General features: G+C 38.8%; 1 protein-coding gene and 1 long non-coding RNA gene across 3 annotated transcripts in view; one reads left to right on the forward strand and one right to left on the reverse strand.

Moving 5' to 3' along the window:
• The window catches only part of LOC122869714 (dachshund homolog 2-like), a 101,844-nt gene extending 90,771 nt beyond the window's left edge, over positions 1-11,073 (forward strand). Inside the window, exons 9-12 of the mRNA XM_044182946.1 lie at positions 546-693; positions 1,040-1,204; positions 2,600-2,665; positions 9,147-11,073. Of these exons, the coding sequence (XP_044038881.1) occupies positions 546-693; positions 1,040-1,204; positions 2,600-2,665; positions 9,147-9,184 (417 nt within the window). The 3' untranslated portion in view covers positions 9,185-11,073. The remainder of the gene's footprint in view (positions 1-545; positions 694-1,039; positions 1,205-2,599; positions 2,666-9,146) is intronic.
• The window catches only part of LOC122869715, a 37,348-nt gene that overhangs the window by 6,323 nt on the left and 5,617 nt on the right, over positions 1-25,408 (reverse strand). Inside the window, exon 2 of one of the 2 annotated variants that reach the window (XR_006376391.1) lies at positions 5,585-5,650. The exons of the other annotated variant lie outside the window; for it this stretch is intronic. This is a non-coding gene — a long non-coding RNA (uncharacterized LOC122869715). The remainder of the gene's footprint in view (positions 1-5,584; positions 5,651-25,408) is intronic. 2 annotated transcript variants of the gene reach the window in all.

The raw sequence follows: 25,408 nt of genomic DNA on the forward strand, positions 1-25,408 counted from the left end.
CATGAAAAGGTAGGGAAAATATATTTTGATTTGATATTTTTCCAAACAATTAGATGTATTGTATACTCTTTATATTAATATCATACACATTACTCTGTTGAAACCTGTTATAAAATGAGCAATTTAGAAATATCACTAAATGGGAATATTACTCCAAGCAATCGATTGGACAAAAATACACCGCAACTGTGCAGGTAATTCCAGTAAGTCTCTTTCACGATTTGTTTAATCGTGGTATGAAAATCATCACTGACTGTTAGTGTTGGACTGCAGTGCTCCCAACATATACAGTATTGTAGTGAAAAACTATTAAAACAGCGGATATTCAAAACTTTTAAACACATGTCATCAAGATGTTTAATCCCTGATTTCAGAAAACGATGCTAGTAGCAGCTGTGCACAACTGTAGATGTCGCCACAACTTTCTCTTTAGTTTCAATGCAGACAATATGGCTCATCTTATCAACATCTGCATATTGTCAAAAGTGTTAGAACTTTAAGGTTATTTTTCGATAACCAGACTTGTACCAAATCTTTTGTCCCAGGGCCTGTTGAAGGTGGCGGTGGAGAACGCCCGGGTGCAGGACAAACAGATCCAGGCGGAGAAAAGAGAGCTGAAGATGGAGCTCTACAGAGAAAGAGAGATGAGAGAGAGTCTGGAACGACAGCTCACCTCCGAACTACAGAGCAGAGGTCTGACTAACAGATAAACAGCCATTTCACATGCTTTTTGAACAATGATACTGGAACAAATCAATTGTTTTACAGCCAGAGGAGCTGAAACTAACAACAAAACATAAAGCCCCAATGGAAAAGGCTGGAACTTGAGAAAGAAGATTATTTTTCTTGATTTTTTTTGCTCTAACTGTGCCATTGCTTTGGCTATCTCCATCTATATGTTGGATGGCTTATAAGTTGCACTCTGGGAAATGTAGGAACTAACCAAATCACAATTAACCGAACTAGAAGTACTTGAGTGGGGTTACATTATATACAGAAGGAGACATTTTCCTTCATGTCATCATATTTCTCCCCTCAGCCTCCATCCAGAAGCGTCTGAAGAAGGAGAAGAAGGCCAAGAGGAAGCTGCAGGAGGCGCTGGAGTTTGAGTCGAAGAGGAGGGAGAGAGTGGAGGACGCTCTGAAACACTCGTCCTCGTCCTCTCCTGAGCCGCTGCACGTCGCCAACAACAACACCAAGAACGGTACGATGGACTGTTTGTTGGTTTATTTCAGGGTTTGTTTTGTGTCTGCCCTTCTGCCTTGTATCTTACAGCCCTATCTGTTTTTTAAAATCTTTTTCATTGCTCGCTTGGTTTTCCTAACTTTTTCCTTGTTTAAGTGTCTTTCCAATAACCTTATTTGTTTTTCTTCTTTCCTGTTTTTATTGTTTCAGCTTGGATTCTTTGTTACATCTTTGCTAATTTGCACCTCTTGTTCAGTTTTTAATTTGTTTCTTATTCTTTCATTCTTACTATTTTGTCAAAGACTTTTGGTTATTTGATTAAGTTTCTTCTCTTTTTCTTGATCTTATTCTTTCTTACTGTCTTTGATTTAAAAGTTGTGGATAGTTTTCTGTTTGTGGCATGATTTTCCAGCCTTGTGTTTACATCGACTAACACTTGTTGTATATGAGCTGTTGTTGACTGAAGCTCTTAAAACAGAGGCTGCTGCTGTTTTTCTGTCTACCTTCCATAAAATCCAGTGTAATCACCAGCAGCAGTTAATCTGTCTGTGTAGCTTCACTGCAAACCAATACTAAAATAACCAGCACAGTTGACTAATACTGTACAGTATCGGACATGTACTTCCATATTTGCTTGTGTATAGCAATGCACAGTGAAAGAATACAGCTGAAATGATTAATAGAGCATCAGAAAAATTAATTATTTTTAAAAATTGATTGTTGAAGTAATTTATCAAGCAAAAAAAGCCAAATATTTGCTGGTTCCAGCTTCTCAGATGTGAGAATTTGATGCTTTTCTTTGTCTTATATAATAGTAAATTGAATATCTTTCGGTTTTGGACTGTTGGTTGGACAAAACCAGCAATTTGAAGACGTCACCTTGTGCTATTGGAAATTGTGGTAGCCATTTTTCGCTATTTTCTGCCGTTTTATAGACCAAACAATTCATTCAGAGAATAATCGGCAGATTAAGCGATAATTAATTAGTTGTAGCTCTACAAAAATACAAACATTTTAAAGCTGCTGTTCAAACCAATGAGGATGATGTTACTTAAAATATTTTAGGTATCACTATAAGAAATCTTATCAATATCTACAATAATAACATACCTTATGTTTTCTAAAACAACTCTGACACAGTAATGAGTTTGATGTGAGGAAGCAGCCAAATGTTTTTTTTCCTAATATCAAAACATTTTTTTACAGAGCAGTTGAAGTGCTTTGACAATTAACATCAAGAGAGAAAAAACAAAATAACATCCAAAAATATAATTCTCTGGACAAATGGTTGTTTGGGGCTCGGCTTTCTTTGTAAATCCAGTTTGTTTTTGACCTGCACACAGTTACAAGGTGCTGTTTATTTTTTATTGGCCGACCCACTGAGACTCTTTCTTGTCTTTGTGTTTCATACCAGACGCTGCTGTAGCCGAGGATAAAGCTGAACTTAATGGAAACCAGCAAGACAACAGTGCTGTACAAGGTACTTGAACACACACACACACACATCCAAACAATAATAAAAAAAAAAAAATCATAAAAAACACACAGGCACAGAGTCAGATACACACACTCATGCATGCAGAGTCATGCTGATACACACATGCCACATATTAACAGATATGACACTGTACACAAGTGTGTTCAAAGGCAGACTTACAAGTATTTAGACACACACACACGTGGTAGGCACATGTGTGTGTTGGGGCCCAGGCTAGATTAGTGGAGACATTAAGCAGACAGAGACGCTGTGGCCTCCCTTTGATGTGCACCTGATCAGACACACATGTGAGTGTGTGTGGAAATATATCATTGAGCTTATATGTCAGTGTGTATAAGTGTGCATATTTGTGTATCAGTATATTTTTTTAAGGTTGTGTTGTTGAGGACCAATTTGAAGTGTAGACATTTGAAAAAATTAGTTTTTTTTTTTGGAAAGTAGGGACATGTTTTGTGAGAATGTTGCTGGAAAATTTTGGAAAATGGCAAAACTTTAAGAAGGTGAGGACACTTTGTTTTATAAATAAAGCTATTATTATTACTTTATGGAAAGTAAGGATAGTTTTTGGAAATATTGTAACAAAGTGGGGACATTTTGAATAGTGAGAACATTTTTAGACAGACTTTTTTTGGAAAGCGAAGACATGTGGTGGCTGGTCTTCACTTCCTTAAAAGATCGTTTGAGGGTTAAGACTGAGAATTTGCTTTAGGTTAGGGTTATGGACTGGGAATGCGTTATGCCAATGAGGGTCCTCAGAAGTACAGCACTGACGTGTGTATGTTAGTATGCATGTGTCGTCCTCTTTCCACCAGCTGTGCTCAGTCCTCCCTGACATTGAAAACCTTCACTTGAAACTCTACGCGTGTATAAATGCACACACTCTGTGTGTGTGTGTGTGTGTGTGTGTGTGTGTGCATGCTGTACCTGTAGTTGTGCATATCTGTGTGTGTGAGATCCACACTCTGGTGAGACAGGGAACTCTAATTAGCTCTCTCTCCTCTTTAGACCCCTTTTAGATCCCCTCTCTTCTGCAAGCCAAGCACTCCGACAAACACACACACACACACCCACCTGATTTCATTAATGTTGATTGGCCCAGTAGGACCCCTTTGCTGCCTTGCTCACACACACACACACACACACTCATCCCTCCTGCCATAAATGCATTTTGCACCTACGGTGGTTTACACACACACACACACTCTCCCCTGCCTCTCTCACCTTCCACACTCTTAATTAACGAGTGAGGCGAAAACTGCTGAATGCAAAGAAAGACATCGCATTACAATCAGAAAGAGAAGGAGAGAAAGAAGGGAGAGAGAAAACGAGAAGCAGGGGAGAGTGAGAGACAGGGAGAGAGAAAGGGTTAAAAAGAAGTAAGATCGTTTTCTCTCGGTTGTTTAAAGCCGACCAAACTAATTGCCTGTACAAAATATAGAAGGGATGGAGGAAAAGAGGGCAAAGGAGATGAGAGGAATGGAGGAGAGAGAGTAGGATGAAGGTAGGACAATCCAAAGGATAGGGAGGAGCAGAAGGAGAAAAAAAAAAAGACATGGATGAAAAAGGGAGGAATAAAAGCAGGTAAGAAAAGTAAATCAGGAGAGAAAGAGGGAGCAGAGGTAGGAAATAAAATGAGAAGAGAAGGTAGAACAGTGGATGAGGAGGGAGAGAGGAGGGGAAGAAAAGGGAAGACAATAAGGCAAGAGAATGGAGGAGAAAAAGAATGAGGAGAAAAGGAATGAAATGTGAGGAGGAGAGGAAAAAGTGATGAGAAAAGGGGAGGGGGGAAACAGGTGAAGAAAGGAAGAGGAGGAGAGGGGAGACAAGAGCTAAAGGAAGGAGGAAATAATAAATGGATTGAAAAGGAAAACTAAGTAGGGGAAGGAAGAACAGATGGAGGAGAGAAGATGGGAAAGTGGAGATATAAAAAGAGGAGGAGAGGATCTGAGGAGGAGAGTACAAGGGGAGACAGAGAAAAGCAGAGGAGGGGGGAAGAGGAGAAAAGAACAGTGGTGAAGAAAGGAAGAGGAGAAAAGGGAAGGGGAAAGGGGGACAAGGATAACTAAAGAGGGGCGGATAAAAGGAGAGGGGGAAAATAGGAGGAAGAAGAGGAGAAAGAAAGGGGGTGGAGGAAAGGAAAATGGAGAGACGGTGTTGATCTGTGGAGGGTCAGAGTTGAGAAAAAGTGATGAGGAGAAAGTGGGAATGAGGAAAACGAGATCAGAGGTAATGGGGAAAACAGGAGGAAAAGAGCGTAGGGAAGAAGAGGAGCGGAAAGGATGAGGACGACATGAGATGAGAAGCAAAAAATGGTGAGAAAAGGGGAAAGAAAGATCAACATACAAGAGAAAAGGGATGCATGGGATTGGAGGAAAAGGAGGACAGAAGAAAGAGGGGGGAGGAGGAGGAGAAGTGTTTAGATTCCTCAGGAGGTAGTTTGAAAAATGTGACCTTGTTCCGAGACCTGGTGACATTTCCTCCACCCAGCTGATCGCCTTAACAAGGCAGGTCAGCGTCATTTTTAACCAGGACAGGCAACACACACACACACACACACACACACACACGCTGGAGGTGTATTTTATAGTGACAGATAGAGGTGAGAGGGGAAGGAAAACAGGCTTGCCAGGTCAAAATAGTGCCCGAAACGGGAAAGGAGAAGAAAACGGAAAGGAGAAGAAAACGGAAAGATGAGCAGAAAGAATAAAATCATTAAAAAAATAAATAAATGTCTCACTTCCATACTACATGCTAATTCTAACTGGAGCTTTGGTTTGTAGTACATTCACACTAAAAAAAAAAAGTGACAAAACTGAATATGGAAGAGGTCCTCTATATAAATGCTTGCTTTGTAAGTGTGGTGCTGATGGACACTGCTGTCCCCACTACTGAGTTACTCACAGCTGGAAAAAACTTTGAATAGATTGTGGACGGTGGCGAGAGAAGCTCCAGGTACATCTAGAATAACTGGAAAACAAAAAAATGAAATGTTTGGAAATGGGGCTGGGTGACAAGTCATATCATAATCGTCTTTCAGTGGAATCATTTGTGATATGATCTTTTTGTCATTTTCTAAAATTCTGTGGGCAAAATTTGATTCCAAGCAAAATATAAATTAAAAACGAACAAAATGAAATGAAGTTTTACGCGTGTTATTTATTTGTGTGTGACGTTTTATTTTAGATATGATTTTGCAAAATACAGCATTTTAAATATACTGATTTTAAGCAAATTGTCTATTTGGAAATACTGTACGTGTCTATGTGAACTTTAAAAATTTGACATTGGCAACAGCTTCCCAAAATTACTAAAACACAGTACATTAATGACCGCCTCTTTGCCCCATATTGGCCATGACCAGTGTAGTTTATTTTGAAATATAGCCCGACTGATACTGCATTTTTGAGGCCGATAATGATAGATATTTGGGAGTTTAAAAAAAAAAAAAAAAAAAAAAAAAAAAAATCATATCGGCTGAATTTTTTCTAACAAACACAAACAATCTCTTGACACGGACGCCTTAGATTTGTTTTTGTTTTTAAGAATTCTGACTTGTCAGTGCTCTCTGGTGGACAAACTATGTGACACGGTTTCTAAATGACCTCAAACCTAGCTTGGCGTTTCTGTACTGTAATTTCTTGTTACTTATTAGCCGACACATGTGCAACCATATGATATCTGCAATAAGCGGATATATCTGTCTAGCTCTATTCTGAAACAACTTCACGACCACATTTTGGTTCTTCGGAGAGTTAACGCAGCATCAAGCAGACAGCACTGAGCATGCTCGGGAACACAGTTCTGTATTTACAGTATAACTATTAGTCGATTAATGGAGAAGTCGATCGAGAGGTAATTAATTGGCAACAATTTTTAGAATCGATTAATCAATTCATTTAACTTTTTTAGTCAAAAACTCCAAACATCCTCTGGTTGCAGCTTCTCCAGTGTGAGGATTTGCTGCTTTTCCCTGATTTCCAGTACATAATTGTAAACTTAATATCTTTGGGTTTTGGACCATTGGTTGGACAAAGCAAGACAACTGAAGATAACTGGAATTTTTCATTATTTTCATATATTTTGTACAAATGTACCGATTTATCAGTTACTGAAAACAATCGTTAGTTGCAGTTCTCTATTTAAAAAGGCATGCTGAAACTGCAAAAATGGCGGAAAACATGCCATTTCCTGTATGACTGTTCTGGTTTGAACAGACTTTTTACTTGAGCTGAAACAATTAGTTGATTAATTGACTACTCAAATAACAGAAATTCATTTGCAACAATTTTGATAATCTATTTACTGTTTTTAAACAAAAATGCCAAATATTCTCTGGTTCCAGGTATAATATTTGCTGTTTTATATTGTTGTAAATTGAATATATTTTGGTTTCATTTAAGTATGTCAACTTGGGCTGTGGGAAATTGTGATGAACATTTTTCACAATTTTATGGCATTTTATAGATCAAACAATTGATACATCAAAAAAATTAATTTGGCAGATTTATTGATAATGAAATATTCATTAGTTGCAGCCTTAATTGTCAGGCAGAAAGGTAGTATGCCAGAATAATAAGATTAAGATGAATCCAGCCACAGAAAATGTACAAATCTGAACCTCTAACAACAGTCGACCATGATGACATGAAACTGTTAAGTTACAGATTTAAGTTTTAAGGACAGCACTGGGGGGATCAAAGCTGCGACTTTTTAAGTTGCAGGACAGTTTTTAAGCACCAGGCCAAACCTGCTGCCTAAAGGAGAAAAAGAAAGGACAGAAGAGGACAGAGAGAAGAATGGGTCGGGATAAAAATAATATGAGTGTAACAAATAGAGGACAGGAGGGAGCAGAGGGGAGGTGAGGAGGAGGAGGAGGAGGAGGAGGGGATGCATGTAGAATAGAGGGATGAAAGAGGAGGAGAGGAGGGGGTTTGAGTGGATCGGAGAGTGATAAAAATAGGGAAGGGCAGGAGATGAGAGGGATGAAAAGGAGGGAAGGCAGGGAATATGAAGGAGGAAACGAGGGGTGAGCGCAAGATGAAAGAGAAAATTTAAGAAAGTTTTTTTTATTCTAACACAGAGACCTCGAACCTGTTTCATATCTTAAAAAAAAACAAAAAAAATGATGAATAGAGGACAAAATGAGAGGGTAAGATGATGACACAGAGCAGAGGAAGATAAGTAAAAAAAAAAAAAAAAAGTGGAGGGCAAGAGAAACAGAAGTGCAGGATGGAAAGAGGAGAGAGGGCAGGTTTATGGTTGCTGTTATGCAGAAATGTAAACACTTTGCAACGTTCGCAGAAAACAATGACACCGCAGGGAGAGGAAGGTGCGCATGCGAGTGTGTTTCTGTCTGTTTCTGTTACATGCATGTGTGTGTTCAGTGTGTGTGTGCATGTGCTCCTGTGTGGGTGGGTGCAGCAACAGCACTACGGGGAGCGGAAGGAGAACGACGGAGGTGAAATGAGAGAGAAAGAAAGAGAGAGGGATAGCCGACACTGGCAAAATTGGAGATATGAGATTTATATCATAAACGGATGCTGCATAAAGAGAGAACAAGATGCAACACTTTCAGCTAAGAAAAAATGTGCTGATTTTAATAATCATGATCAAAGTATGAAGTTCCTGTACAAATGTGGCTTATTAGATTTGCACTTTTTTTAATACACTTAAAGCTGCACCAGCTGAGTTTGCGGGTTGGTAGCATCAAGAGGTAACAGTTTGAAACCACTGTGATTTCAATAGTGATGTCTTACAGTGCGGATGGTACAGTATGTACAAAGATGTTAATTTGAGGTCTCTAGTTTCACAGCGGTGTGTGCGGGTGAAAAGACCAGTGACCAAGACTAAAAAAGGTGGGGCTAATTTAAAATAATGAGCTGCATGGGTTGTCCCTGTACCAGCATGTCAGCGACTACTGAGAACCACCAGTCTCCAGACCAACAAATGTTTACAGCTCGTAACAGAAATACAGAAATAAAAAATTAGGAAAATTAAGTATTCCTATAATTGGTTTAGTGACTTTACAGTGGAGCTGAAACGATTAGTTGATCAACAGAAAATTTAGCGTCAGCAATTTTGACGATTGATTAAGGAAAGCGGTTCCAGCTTCTCAAATGTGAATATTTACCGATTCTGTGATAGTAAATTTATTATCTTCGGGTTTTGGACTGTTGATTGGAAAAAAACAAGACATTTGAAATATGTCAACTTGGATTTTGGAAGATTGATCTATAAAATGTAAAAAAAAAACAAATTGTCAAAAATTCTCATCACAAACGTTTAATCCATTACTCGAGAAAATAATCGGTAGGTTAATCGATAATTAATATTTATTATTATATTAAATCGATAAAGAAAATAACTGTTAGTTGCAGCCCTACTTACCTACAATCACTCAAAGAGGATGTCAATTTTATTTTTGTTTTGTTTGTTTACTGATTCATTGTTTATTTTTACCCAGAATCCCGGGCGTTTCTGAAGACCCCCATGATGTTCTAGAAAGACGGACTCCGCCTCCAGAAAACCCCGCCCCTTTCCACCTTTCCTCTCCCACTCCTGCACAGAAGAACTCCACTAGCCCGTTTCCACAGCAACCACGGCTTCCACGGTAGCCTGGACCACCACGGCAACGACCTCGCCAGGCGGGATTTTATCTTTGCTACACGCAAACTTTTTGATGTTGCTATGAAACAATGAGACTACTAGGAGGCACACCCCCCGATTTGGACTCACTGGGGGGTCGTCTCTCTACTTCTTTCTTCTTTTTAGACAAACTTCACTCCATTCATTCCTATTTTTCTCTCCCTGCACCGGGACTTCTCTCATCCCTCGTTTGTTTCGAAAACTGAAAAATAAAACTCATCCCTGAGCACATGGCAAGGAAAGAAGAAAAAAAAAAAGTCACCACGAAGCAAACGGACTGGACCGACATCAACGCGCTCTCAGATTTGGACAGCTGTCATCTCAAATCAACACGGTTGGACGTCATGCGGGAAAATAACACCGGGATCAATTCAAAATTCAAGACTTTTTAAATGGTCCGACAACAAGTGTTTCCGATTGGTGCCGACAAAACAAGAATGGTTTGATGAAGAGTGTAAATGTTTTTATTCACGTTCCCCTAAAGAAAAAAAAGAAAAGTTTCAAACCCCCTCTGGATTTGACGCAACTTCAGTCAACCTCATTGGCTGGCTGTTAACACCCTCTGATTGGACGGTAATCAGCTAATCGGAGGAGCTCAGGACTGGAGAAGAGGGGTTTAGAAAAAAGAAGTGGAAAAATATTGGGATGGGTTAAAGAAACTGAAGGGGGGGGAAAGAGGAAAACAACTTGGGAGGCTATTTCTGTCTCTCGTTTCATTCATTTTTGTTTTCCGTACAAGGACTGAAAAAAACAAATGCATGGGAAAACATTTCTTATGTTGTCATTCGGCTTATTTTATCCTCTGTACACTCCTTACCTCCAACACTCTCTCTTCTTCTCCTTCTTATACTCTTTCTTCCAATTTTTGGCTTCATTCCTCTCTCTTTTCTATAAATCAGCTCCTCTTCCTCTTATATCGTCACCTTTTTTTGCTTGGCTCGTCCCCTCTTCCTTGCTTCTTCTATCTCTCTTTTATCCTTCATTTTTGTCTCTTTCTCTCTCTCTCTCTGTAAAGAGGCATTACTCTGAAAATGTTGGATGCAGCTTTTCAATGTATTAAGTATTTTCTATCACCCTTAACCTGTGAAATCAGTTTCTCAAATGATGCAAAAGTTCAAAAAAACAAACCCTTTTTTTATTACAATGGAGTGATTTTTAGACACAATATTATATCCTAAAGGTACGTTGAATTCTCTTCCTCGACTTTGGACCTTTTCACCTTTTGACCCCCGTTCCCTGTGACCAGGAAGTAGTAGTCACATTTCTGGTGTTTGTCAAATTAAAAACGAGGAGCGCTTGATTTGTCTGTTTTTAAACTCCACTGATGCAAACTTTTATCATGACCTTCCATAATAACTTAAACTTAAATTCAATTTGATTCCTTTTTGGTTGGATTTGAGAACTTATCCCTGAACGACCCCCTTAAAGTGATGAAGAGATCAAGCGCTCCTCAGCTACATCAAATACAAGAAACTTTGTATTCCCCTGATTTTCTGACCTACTAAGAGTGCAGACTGTTGTGTTGCAGTTTTGTTTATTCCACTGCGTGTTTTATTTGTTTATTTGTTGATTACTATTTGAAATGTGTAGGGGGGGGGTGGTCGGGTTTGGGGTTAAAGGGATATTCCGTGTAGATAGAAACATTCAGCGTTTTCTTGTTTTATTATTTTTTTCTCCTGATGATCTCTCAGTCTGTCACTGTTCTCTGGGTTTGAGCTGACTGCAAATATACAGTATTATAATGACTGCTGTATGGTGGTTTTTTTTTTTTTTTTTTTACACACACACACAAATTATTCTGCTGATATACATTTTTCACAATCCTGGTGAAAATTGCAATCAAGTAATAAAAAAATAAAAACATTGTTAGCAGTGTTTGAGCTCAGATATATTAACTGCTGTCTACGAAGACACCCAAGGCGCTTTGTTAACGCCATTATGTCTAGGATTTAAAATTTCTGACTTTGTCGCCATCTGGTGATGGTATAAAAAAAAAAAAAACAGCACTGCTGATACACCTCCACAGATCTGAATCAAGGACTCTTAGCCCTTTCTGACCAAAAAGTTCAATAACTATGAGACCAGAGGAGCTAAACTCAGAACTAGAGAAGAACTAAAAGTCCCTTCTGCACATTCCTGTTTGCATTTCCACCACATCAAGCCCCATGAAGATTAGGCAGATTAGACTGATGACCGATTCAAAAAACACAATTTTTGCACGAGGAAACAACTCAGTGATTCAGCTGAGAAACTTCAGTGAGAATCCGCGAATATTCTAAGCTTCGACAGGGGTGGGCTAGCCACCATTAGTAGCTTAACCCTATGGCATTTTACACTGCATAAATTAGCCTAGCGGCTAGCAGACTTTACCTCTACTCATAGCTTAACAAATTACATATTATTTATACATTTTCTTACTCACCGTTTGTTTAGGTCACTGAATCTCCTGACAGAACACCACGGTTGAATTTCAGCGTAACATAACAAGTTGTCATCAACTCAAGTAACTCTAACTTCACCTGTCTCTCCTCTGCTCTGCTCCGTGTGGAAAAAAAAAAAATAGTGTCCAGCTGTTTTAGGAGATTTTAAAGATTATATTCCCACTAGGAACTAATGATCTGACAGGAAGTCAGAAAGTATAGAGATGGACTAACACATTGTTGTTTGTCTTTTCATTAGAAATAAGAAATATAGAAATACACTAGCCTTATTCTGTAACACATCAGTTTGTCATATGTAAAAATTCAGATGATACCACATCCTTCTCTTTCCATGATGTTAAATTATCTTTGTGGGATTTTAATACACTCACACATATACACACACAGTATTTGAAAAGATATTCACACACACACACACACACAATACAAATACAGATAGGCACTTTGGTATTCTGGTAATGTATTTCGTGGACACACACACACACACACAGTCTATGTTCCATTTAGACTGTATATTTACTCTGCATTACGAGGTTAATGAGGTGAAGCCTTTCCCTCTCACTCTCTCTCTAATGGATCTCTACCTCTCTCGCCTTCTCTTCCTCATACGTCTGTCTTTACCTGTCCTTTTACCTCACCTGTCACTCTTTTCTCTTCCCTTGTTTTCCTTTTCTCTCTTTCACAATCATTCCTAATGCCACTCTCTAGATCTTTGCTTTCCATTTTCTATCCTCTGTTTCATCTTCTCTGTCTTTCTCTCTCTCTCTCCCCTCCATCTCTCTCAGTTTACCAAATAGCTGATGTCACTTTTTCCATTTCCCCCTAATGGAGGCAGAAACACAGAGCGATGGACAGAGAGGAAAAATAGCCAGAGATGAAGAAGGATGGATAGAAAGCGAAGGAGGCAATGACGAAGGATGAAAAGGTGACAGCGTGGGGAAAAGAGATTGAAGGATCCAAGAGGCGACGTGGGAGAAAATGAAGTAAAAAAAGAACAAAAAAAAAAAGTGAAAAGAGATGATGGACAGAGAGGAGAGAGAAAGAGGTGTAACATGATGAAATGATGTGCGTTTAAAGAACGAAGATAGGGAGAGGGTGATGGGTAATGAAAAGATAAAAAGTGAGAAACATGTCTGGGACAAACAGTGACCCATCATAAAAAGGTTTATTATTGATTCTTCTTCTTCTGCTGCTCCAAACATACTCAGGACATAAAATGCATCCCATCCTGTGTTCCAGGGGTGCAGCAAAACAGTTTTATTTAGGAAAATATATATATATTTTTAATTCAACTCTAAAAAAAAAAAGAGTGTAAAATAACTTGCCTGTAAATATACAGACTGATCAAAAAATAAAAACTTGCAGTGCTACGTGTAGCTTGACATGGGTAAGTTGGTGCATACACAGTGTTTGTTGAGTTATTAGGATGGTTAGTAATCACACTTTCAGTCACTTTACTGTGATGATGGCAATCTCACTAGGTCGGACCTGGTAACACTTCTAACACCGCACATACCTGAACTGAATGTCGGCGCATTAAGTAAAAGCTGCAGCAGCACAGGGTTAAATACCAACAGTGAGAGATGACATGCTTTGTTCATCCTATAAAGATCACTGTAATAATTTTATCACTTCTTATTATTCTTCTTATGCACAAAGTACTGTAAATAAAACCAGTCTAATAAACCACAGAACACTGAATGAGCCAGTGTTGTTGAGTCTATATAAATGGGCAAAAGAGCTAAAAAATTTTTTTTTTTATTTTTTTAAGTTGCACAATCACAATAATTAAATCAGACCAGCACTCCCTCTATATTTTCAGGCATTTTCAGGTAAGCTGCATGAAATTATGAATATCCAGCAAAACACTTTACATTCAACATGAACAAATAGGAGTAAATTAATCATTCAATGCTTGTTCACTGAATTCTTTATTTAAATGAGAAAAGTGATGAGAAATGTTATTAGAGGACTGACTGTGATAAGAGGAGGCGGATGTCGCTAGTGCTAACGATGAAGCCTGCGAGAATATTTTTCTTCCTTCATATTGTAACTTTACAACTCACCGCTGTTTCCCAGCAGAGACAACGCTCCCTCTTGCACACCAGGTGCCAAATATCGCGCGAGAACTGCAGCACTTATTGTAACGGGCCTGTCATGTCTGAATAAACCCGTAAAATGCAGCAGACGCCTACGTCTGAATGACAAAAAGCTATTAGTTCAACAAATAGATGAAGCCAGCAAGGGTACATGTTTGTCAAGGGCCTCTGAGACTGATGCCGACTGAAAGTGAAGTACGGTCGGTTCAAATAGACCAAATAGAGTAATTCCTAGTGATTCCATTCACCACAGCTGTACACTATATGCAAGGTGAGATACCACTAGAGGAAAATAAATGTTGTAATTTGGATGAACCAACCCTTTAAGCCAACTTGAATCATGCTTCACCTGTGTTTTACATGTGTAACTGTGACCGAAAGCGTGTCTTTAGGCTGAAAGTATATTTTTTCCTCTCGTACGCATACAGTAACTACATTATTGTGCTTTGTGGCTGAACAGAGGACTGCAGCAGCTGAGGTCGTCCCGCTAATGGCGGAGACATATCTGCTCTTTAGCTGGAGAACTATTCTCAAACTAACTGCCCCAGTGCTTTAAAAATGTCTCCTGTCTTAGTACAAAATGATCAGTTTCTCATTAGCTGACATTATTTCTTTTCATTATTTCTGTCTTAGTAGATCAGTATTAATTAAGGACTGAGGTGTAAAAGGGATGAAACAGAGGAAAATGAAAGAAGAGAAATGTAAAAGAGAGAGAGGGAGAAGGAGAAACAAGAATGAATGAGGGATAAAACAACAGAGAGATAACCAATATGAACAGATGATTAGAAAACAGAAAGAGGAACAAAAGCAAAAGGGCAAAGAGACAGAATACAAGAAGGATGCAAACAGGCTGAAAAGATAAAGAGAGAAAATAATAAAACATCAAAGGACAGACAGAGAAAATAAAAAAGGGAGGATGGAAAAAAGGGTGAAAGAGGCTGAATGAAATGATGGAGGGATGGAAGGAAGAAGGAGCGAGGAGAGAACAGAGACATTCCCAGACAGAACAGCCAGGCTGTTAAAACACACACAAACACACACACACACACACACACACACACACACTTCGCTCCGTCATTAGTCTTCATTAAAGCCTTTATGAGGAAAATTAGAAAGGGAGTTTCCTTCCAAACTGAGCCCTGGGGTCCAACCTGCTGGTGTGTGTGTGTGTGTGTGTAATTGTAGATAATTTCTACATGGGGTTCAGTAGATGAAGGAAGGAATGATACAGTAACTGTGTGTGTATAAGTATGATACATACACTCGCACACAATCATGAAGAACCTGTGTGTTTTCATGAGAGAAAGCACGGACGTGAGTAGAAAGTAAGAATAACGGACAGAGAGAGGAAAAGGTAAAAGATCAGAAAATGGAAAGATGCTGGACTGAATAAAAAAAAGTGTGAGGAAAATGATGTAAAACAGAGAGCGAGAAATAATGTCCAATATTGCACTACGAGGGATACAACACACCAGTAAGAGCATGCTACATTCCTCAAAGTAAAATAAACTAACCTATTTTTGTTGGTCGAATCGTTGAACAGCACTACAGCTGACTCTACAGGTAATGCATTTATGATTGTAGGTAAAGTGTATTGATGAAAAAACATCAGTAATAATGCTGGGGGGGGTTAAATGAAAAAAATAGCTATAGATTAGAAAAAACAGGAACCACAAGCACATGACAGTAAAATAAAATAGCCCACTAACCCCTCAAAAAGTCAAATGTTCAGCCTAAACTTCTGATTCTAGTCTGTACCACATAATGTTGTAATACACATTTTTGTTGTTTGCCAACTAATAGGGAAGGACGAAGAAGAAATTCAGCAATTTTCGCAACTAACGAATAATTCTGAATGCTGAACTTTTACTTAAATAAATGATCTGAATAAATCTGAAAAGTTTACAGCTTGCTTTCTCGTGGAGGGCGGCAGGTATAGTCATTCACTGGGAGCCAGTTAAAAATTGTGCCAAAACACAGACTGTAGGGAACTTCTAACATTAAGATAACAATTATCTTATTATCAGCCTTTGATCTGTATGTTCAGCATGTTCAAAATAATCGCTAAATATGCTACTTCTGGTGGAGCTATAAGGAAGCAGTAATATGAGATGGAAGTAGTGCATTCATCTCTGTTTTGCAGAATCGGAGGATTTGGGACATATGGTCAGAAACTCTCTGCTCTCAGGGACTCACAATCCTGCTGCCTGCTGGACCTTATGTTGTCCACTTAACTGAGGACTCACACTGATGATCTGTAAATCAGATGATCCAATACTGACATAGCCTGCGTCTGACAGACTGGACCACAGACCGGAGGGTTTGAATCCTCACAAACTTGATAAAAAGAACAAAGTCTCCCTGGATTTTCACACGAGAACCAGAACTTGACATCGCAACTGGGGTAATAACGATTTACCTTTACACTACTCTCTCTGCCCTAAAATAAAGAATGAAAAAGTGATGTTGGACAGAGTGGGCAAGATAGACTGCATCTGTGGGTGTATAAAGTGTGTGTGTACGTGCATTTGTCTTACAGTGTGTGTCTTCTAGTGTGCAAATATCATGTGCACTGGTTTGTGCAACTGTGAAAATATATATGTGTGTGTATGTGTCCTGTCCTCTTGCTGCTGACAGCTTCTCATTATCCACCGACAGCTGGAGGAGGTCAACACTACCCCTGTCACACACACACACACACACACACACACTGTACTTGTGAGGACCCTCACTGACATAATGCAATCTCTAGCCCCTAAGCCTAACTTTAACCTAAACCTAAATACAGTGCTTTCCAAAAATGTCTTCACCTTCCAAAATGTTCTCAATTTTTTCAAAACAGTCCTCACTTTCACAAGTTATCTTACAAAAAGGCCTTACTTTAATTTTTTCACAAATGTCCACCAATGAAAAAACTCCTCACTTTCCAAAATGTCCTCACTTTGAAAAAAATGTCCTTACTTGAAGATAAAATGTCCTCACTTCCAAAATGCCTTCACCTTCCCAAACTGTCCTCAGTTTCAAAATAGATATCCCTACATTCCCCAAATATCCTCACTTTCCAAAATCGCATTAAAAAAAAAAAAAAAAAAAAAAAAAGTCCTCTTTCCAAAATGTGCTTATTTAAAATAAAAGTCCTCACTTTCTAAAAATGTCTTCACCTCCACAAAATCTCCTCACTTTAGAAAAGTTGTTCTAACTTTCCAAAAATGTCCTCATTGAACAATGAACTGTTTGCAAATACATTTCGAATACAAATTGGTAAAAACATAATCCAGCCAACATTATGTTTCTTTCAGAAAATATTTTCTAATAAAAATTATTAATTATTATTAATAAAAATAATACTTCTGCGCAGATGTGTTTGCTTTTAATTACGCGTTTCCTTGCCCCTGATGGCTACACCGCGCATCCTGCTCTGCACCCTGAACTCCTTCGAGAGCGTTGGTTGTGCGAGTTTTCAGAAACAGCTAAACACTCGCAAGGTGCAATGGCGTCCTCAAATGTCTTGTTTTGTCTGGTAAAACCCAAAGATATACAGCTTACAATCATAGAAGACTGAGAAAGCAGCAAATATTCACATCTGAGAACCTAGAACCAGAGAATTGGCATTTTTTTCTTTTAAGTTTAAAAAAATAATAAATAAATTCGATTATCAAAATTGTTGCAGATTAATTCATTAAAATCGATCAAAGATTCAATAATTCGACTTATCGTTGCAGCTATAGTCACAGCAACAACGGAGGGAGGTTTTGAGGAGAATCTGCTGTTTTTTTCTGACATGATCTTAACATTAAGAGTAGGAGTAACCTCTTCCAGTGTCGCCAAATTAAAGTTTTCTCAGAGCAGATATTCTGGTGTCTGCCGGCTAGTGGATATACTTTTTATTCCTCCAGGTACAGCTGGTAAAAAGCAAGTATATCATGCCTAACTAGGATTGAGTGTTTGAGTTGGTCATCTTGGAAATATTTACTTTGCATGCTCACTGAGCGGGATAATAAGTGTGTTTGTGTGTGTGTGTGTGTCTGCCTACTGAACTGGTACAACAATAAACACCACCCTATTCTCCTTTCTCCATCTCTCTCATCTCTCACACACTCATTTGCTTTGTCCTCTTCTCTCTCTTTCAATTTCACCCCACACACACACACACACACACACAGACAAAAGTACATACACACAAACACACATATACCTTCATCTCTTTCTCTCTCTCACACACACACACGCGCACACACACAATAAACACTTGTCATTGGTCGGCATCAGTGGTTTATTCTTGCCGGAGCGAGGGATTTGTTTTTGTTCTTCCTGTCATTCGCCCATTTGACTTGATGGATGGTGGGTGGTGACGCAAAACACCTGCCACACACTAAAACATAACGTACAATAAGTGATGTTTTTGTGTGCAAATACTTCATTTGAAAACAGCGAACAAATACAGAACATTTAAGTTCATACACGCAAACGTATTTACATGTGCACACACACACAAAAAAGGTTACAATTAGCAATATCCATTCCTTAAAGCTGACCTAATCCACCATTAATTTCTTGGAAAAATGAAAAGTAGCAAAATCTGCCAATCTTTTTTTTTATTATTCTTGTGAGGACCAAATAAAGAAACACACACACACACGGTCCACACCATCAGGGTGCACAGACAGATTCCTCTTGCCATGGTTGACTTCCTATGTGGCCTGCAGTGTAAACAACAGTTTATCTCCATAGAGGACAAATGGACAACAGCAGCACAGAGAACATGAGGAGCAGAGGAGGATATGACCCCATGAGGCTGCGGTTCAAATCCCAGCAGAGCTGGGAAATGTGAATACCGCTCTGCTCAATAACTACCAACCAAGTAACCCTTAAGCAAGACATTTTGCCTCAAGAGTTGGTGGAGACCAGACCAGCGCTTGAAAAGAGAGAAAATATTGAACATTCGTGTAACACAACCCCAAATTAAATAACATTGTTCGGTGTCTGCTGGATGACTAAGACGTTAGCCATAACAACTTTATCAACTAAGATATGGTGATGGCTGTGCAATTAACAGCTTGTTTAGATGTTTTTTGCCCACTAATGGCCAAAAAATGATTCACTCCAAGCACCAATCTACACATTGATTAAAAAAAATTGCACCCCTTATTCATAATTCGTCATAGTTAAGTCACACACAAGGCATCCACGTCTGCAACTAACGATTGTTTTCATTATTGATTAAACTGCTGATTACTTGATTAATCAATTAATTGTTTAGTCTATAAAGTGTCTAAAAATAGTGAAAAATGGCCATCACAAGTTCCAAGAACTTAAATAACTCGTTCCGTCTGACCAACAGACCCAAACAGGCTTACAGTATATTAATTTTACGATGACATAAAACACAAAGTTCTCATTGGAGAAGCTAACACCAAAGAATGATTAGCAGTTTTGCTAAAACCAAGACTACAGCCATGCTAGCAGCTCTGTGAGGCTGTACTTGGGCACAGTGCTGCTTTGAGCTAAATGCTAATGTTAGCATGCTAACAATAACAATGCTAACATGCTGATAGCAGGTATAATGTTTATCATGTTTACCATCTTAGTTTAGTGTGTTAGCATGCTAACATTTGCTAATTAGCACTAAATACAAAGTACAGCTGAGGCTGATGGGAATGTCATTAGTTTTGTAAGCATTGGACCAATTTAAGTTTTGACCTGATGATGGCGAAGTTATCACAATTCATCCTGTGGGGGACACGAATGTCTGTACAAAATTTTGTGCCACTTCATCAAGTAGATGTTGAGCTATTTCACAGGATAAATGAAAACTTTGACCTGCTGGCGGCGCTGCAGGAAATGTCAGGGGATCAAGTAGGTTTTATCCTCTGGTGACCATGAATGTCTGTGCAATATTTTATGGCAATAAATGCAATAGTTGTTGAGATATTTCAGTCTGGACCGACCGACCAACATTGCCATTCCTTGAGCCACAATTCTAACATGGATAAAAATGAATTAAACACAATTTATAATCAAAACTGTTGCCGATTAATTTCTTCGTAAACAAATCAATTAATTGACCATAATAATACTGGAATCAGTGCAACTTACTTTTTGCAATGATAGCACTTCCTCCATTGTTTGTTGAGAATGAACATTACTTATAATCATGTACAAAAAAAAAAAAAAAAAAGGTGCTTGTCATTTTCAGTCAATTTCAAATCGTGTAAATAAATAAAAAAAAAGGTTTCCTACAACATGTATAGTACCACTCACGTGCCAAAAGGATGGCATTTCTGAGTAGCCTGGCGTATCCTGAAAAATGACATATGGCATGTAGAGACTACGCCACAAGTCTGTAGATAAAGGGAGTGAAAACTGAGCTAAAACAACCAAGGAGTCAAAGTGGTAATACAGCTTTAAGTACAACATCAAGTTCGTTTTCTGTCAATTTAAAATGTTCAAGTGCAATCAAACAATACTGGTGAAGAATGGATAAATCATGATAAATAATCATGATGCCAAAAAATAATGAAGCAGATCAACTTAGACTTAAACCATCACAGAGAAAAAGAGACAGATAAACGCTGACACTGATGTAAACATGGACAACAAGATGTGAATATCATCAGGCAAAATGTCAGAACAACTATTTCTGTCAGTTGCAATTCTGGGGGTGGGAACGTGTTTGTGTGTTGTTTGTGTTTGTTTTTGTTTGTGTGTGTGTGTGTGTGTGTGTGTGTGTGCATCCCATATGGTATCATGGGAATAGAATGAGAAAGCCACACACAGTCTATTACACACAAACACACACAGGGTAATGACAAAACTGGATTCTTCAGATTGATACCAAATTAGAAACAGTTTTTTTTGTCCCCCCCCAAAAAAAAAACAGACCAAGAGGAGCTTGGCAGGCGGGATGAACACTTGACGAGAGAGAGAGGTACAGGCAAAGAGACAGAGATGGGGGTGGGGGGGTAGCTAGAGGTGGAGAGGGAGAGAGAACGTGAGAAAGAAAAAGGGAAAGGATGGATGGAGGAATTAAAATAACTGTAAAAATGGAATGAGGGCGGGTGAGGTGGAAATGGATCCATGGGGACTCTGTGTGTGTGTGTGTGTGTGTGTGTTGTTTTAGCTGGGCGGCCTTGGATTCCTTGTTGACCTTTACAAAGATAGCAGCTGGTCATCTCTTACAGTTTTAAGTTTGGTTTGTGTTCTGGTTTGACCACAACAATCTGAAAAGCAGATGGAGAGAGCGTGGTGATGGAAAATAAATTCCTCTGTCGTTCATCGACCTCTCTGGAAGGAAAGGAACTGAGAGAAAGAACGAAATGGCTTAACTGAACTGAGAGAAATGAATCTGGCAAATATTTATTTTTTGTTCCGTTAGTCTTTCATCCAAATAAAGCCTTCACTTCGACTGAGGAAGAAAGAGAAAAGTTAACTGTGAGTTTGGCCGAGCTGCATTCTTTTAACTTTCATGCCAAGAAAAAACACTTTGAATTTAGTTAAAAAGGAAGAGTTTTCACACAAAGTTAGAACTGGTCGACTTTGGACAAAAAACTTCTTGCACATCTAATTATTTAGGGTAGATCTCATCAAGTGGCTACCATCATGGGCACAAGCTGAAGCCTTAAAGAGCAACCTAACAACCCATTTTAGCTTGAACTGACCCCCCCGGTTAAGACAGTTTAAAAATGCATTAAAACCCAAACTGAATCTCTTTGCAAATTAAAACTCCCAACTCTCCACATCACTGAGAATTGATTTCTGTTTTTCTATTAATTGATAGTGGGTATTATCCATATCAGGACATCGCCTTGATGTCCTAAAAATGCAGACCCGGTGCATACCCAAGCCAAGAATCAATAGAAAAAGGTTATTTTTCTGGCTTCAATGAACCTGCGCACAGCACAGATGTTTTCCAACAGTCTATAGTTCCCTGGCAGATGTAATAATAATAATAATAATAATAATAATAATAATAATAATAATAATAATAATAATAAAGTGAACTTGCGAATACGGAGCCATGGAGGGAAATAAGCTAAATTGTGCGTCAATTCAATAGTTCGGCTCTCAAATTAATAATGAATGTACATGAATTACTAATTTGTGCTCTCGATGTATATATATATATATATATATATATATATATATATATATATATATATATATATATATATATATCTGAATCAGAAATACTTTATTGATCCCCGAGGGGAAACTCTTCTGTTACAGCAACTCACTATCACGTCATATCTTGCCTACTCCACTCTTGCAGAAGGCAGAAAATGCCTCTGGTGCAGCATCCAGTCAAACGGAAGTTTGAAGGCGACTTTTTCCAGGGTTGCCAAGTCTCATTGTTTTTGCCGTGAGACACCCTCTTTCCCACCCGCCCAAACAAATCTCGTGCAAAATTAAGAGTAAGTCACAAAGCCACTCCTTCATGAAGAATATACAGTAGCTGTAGAGGTCAACAAGGCTTCCACCGCACACAGGACAACGTCTGAATGAGAGTCAGTGGGTATTTCCATTATGCAAGTAATAAGTAATACAACATTATAAAAATTACCTGTAATTGTATTTTGTTGATGTCTCATTAATGTTACATTTCGCTGAGTGAATGAATTATAGGGCTGCAACTAATTACTGTTTCCATTGTAGATTTATCTGTGGATTACATTTTCAATTAATTGACTCACTGTTGAGCTAATAAAATGTTAATAAATTGTCAAAAAAAGAAGCTTATGTTGTTTAACAGTCCAAACCCCCAGATATTTAATTTACAGTCACATTTGAGAAATGATTGATTGTTTCTGTTGCTTGACCTATAAATTGATCAACTAATCGTTTCAGCACTAATGAATTACTTTGTTTCCTCTGCTGAAAATTTTAAAAAGAAAGTTGCCTCTCTTTTCATCTGCTTTCTTATGACCAAACCATACAACACAACAATGATGCAAAAATAGGAAATGAGACCAACGTCTCCACAGGGAAGGGATGATGGATGGATAGATAGATAGATGGAGGGATGATTCAAACAGAGAGAGAGCGAGATATGGAGGGATGACGCTATGAGACATGAAGGGAAGTGTGATATGCCATCCTCAGGTCTGCTTTAGTATCATTTCACAGCCTAAACGTGCAAAGGTCAGCTGTTATTAATGGCAGGCCCTGAGGAGTGTGCGAGTGTGTGTCTGTGTATGCAAATGTGCGTGAGACAGACAGACAGCAAGTGTGAAGGCTTGCATGTCACACCTTTCTGCTCTAAATGCCATGTAGCCTGCCATTAGTGTCGTTGCTGTATCATCCCCACGGGGCATGAGGCTCAGGGTGCGTCTGGAAATTTGACCTGACGCTCCCTTTACTGCTTCCATGTACAACACGAGCAGTTTTATTTTTCTGTCGTGAGCTAAAATCTGCTCTGGAGGAGCCGCATGTTGTCTGCTTTCCACCTGAAGCTCTTATATTTTTCTTTCATGCTTTTCTACAAATTGTATGAGTTTAAAACAAATAGTAGAAGAAAGCAAAAAAATCTCTATCAGTGTTACATATTTGTCATGACTTTTTAACATCACAGCTTTCAACCATCAACTCTACTAAATAAAGTATTCTGTTTGTGACATGGCAGCTCAACAAAGCCGTTAATGGTAACAGTGTTTTTCTGGAAAGCCATTGTGTGTATAATTTTTGTGTAATTGTATAATCTTTCAAAATATTCTGATACTCTGATAGTATGTTCTTATTATTATTGCTTTCAGCTCATTCATCTTGGTGTCCCTGGGACGGATCATTAATACACAAGTAGAACAGACAATTATAAAAAGACAGAAAATAAGATTATAAACCTCAAAATCTAAGGTTACCAAGTACATGTATAACTAAATGTAATGGTGGAATACTTAAAATTTAAAAAACGCCATATGTCCACTCAATACCAGCACAGTGGACAAGGCTCAAACCCCCCAAAAAACTCAAATGTTAGGCCATTTCACGATGAACCCACTATTGCCTGCTTTGATTAAACTGTGCCACTTTAAACCATGCATTTCCCCAGTGTCCCCGCTGACCTGTGGTGTTGTGGTCCTGTTTGGTAGCAGGGTCGACCACGACCCCCTCCCTTCAAAAAACAAGCTGTGTCTTGCACATAACTGACTTAACTTTACTGTGATATGGGAGCTGTGTTAAGTTACAGGTAATGCAAACTGAACATTTCCTGCTGCTGCTTTCCACTGGCGAACCAGCGGGAGGCTTTTAGTTATAGGAAAGGCAATGTGCTTATCACAGAGTTAGCGGAGCATTGTTAGCGGTGCTATTCTTCAATAAAAAAACAGGTCTATGGACATATGAACATATTCAGCACTATTTTGTCAATGATCAGTTTTAGGTACTGCAGAGAATGGATGTAGGAGAAACCGCCACAGTGACCTGTTAGATGAAGGACTGCAGACGACAGGCTGCAGGGCTCTTATTGCGAACCAGCACACCTCCAACATGTCACCTCCGTCATGTCAAGGTAAACAATTCATTTTACCCTGCCATGCTGTACAGTGGAAAACCATTCACAGCATGCCAGCACAGCTTAAATGGCCACGGTTCACAGCTCGGCAGCAGTATTGAACAATGAAAAATGGCATTAGGTTAATTTAGAGGTACTGACTTTGTAAGTCCAGAATAAACAAGAGATTCAAACTACCCAGCCCTATGTGAAGTCAAGGGATTGTCCCTTTAAAAACTACACTGTTTTCCCAAAAACAACCTTGCTAATTGGCTAAATTAGATGGTGATGAATCTGTCTGTCCAGGAAATGTTCTGGATAAACTTTCTCTCAGTCGAAATGGGAGGAAATCTAAAGCAGACGGATGTGTCATCAGCTCTGCCACATGTGGCCAGACAATAATTCAGGATGATTCTCCAAACTTAAAAGCAACTAAATGTCACCTCGTTCCGGTCTTTTGCTTCTTCCAAAAGGACAACAAATGCAGCGTAAATGCAGAACGAATGCGGTGTAAATGCATGCAGTGTTGCTGCTCCGCTCCACCTGATGTATTTTTGGCTGCGGCTGTGTCCCAGTTGTGTGCGGCTCCTTGGTGTTAGGAGGCAGGTGAAGGGTGTCTGGTGACAAAATGCCTGGTGTGTAGCCTATTTTCCGGGTTTTGACCTTCCCTGAATACACTGCTGTGAGGAGAACGAAGATGAATTAGAGCACAGAGGCTGTCCACTTGGAGGAAAAAGAGAAGACTAACTGATGGATATTAAGTGTTTGTCTCGTTTTCTCTTTCTATTTGCCTGTTTTTCTGTTTTATTTTTCTCTCCATCTCTTCCTCTCTGTCTCTTGTCTGGATCAGAGTAATGGAGTGTTTGAGGTCAACTCGAGGTTCACAATGAGGTTTTGGACAAACAGCAGTAAAGATTGTCTGTTGTTTAACCTGCGCGACATGGAAACACAACACCGCCAAACAAAATAGAGGAAAATGGATTACAGTTAACGCAGAAGCAGAGAAAGATGTAATCTTAACCTCTACAGCTCCACACATAATGGTGTTTGTTTT

The sequence above is a fragment of the Siniperca chuatsi genome, linkage group LG22 (assembly GCF_020085105.1).
Source record: "Siniperca chuatsi isolate FFG_IHB_CAS linkage group LG22, ASM2008510v1, whole genome shotgun sequence".
NCBI classification, from domain to species: Eukaryota; Metazoa; Chordata; class Actinopteri; order Centrarchiformes; family Sinipercidae; genus Siniperca; species Siniperca chuatsi.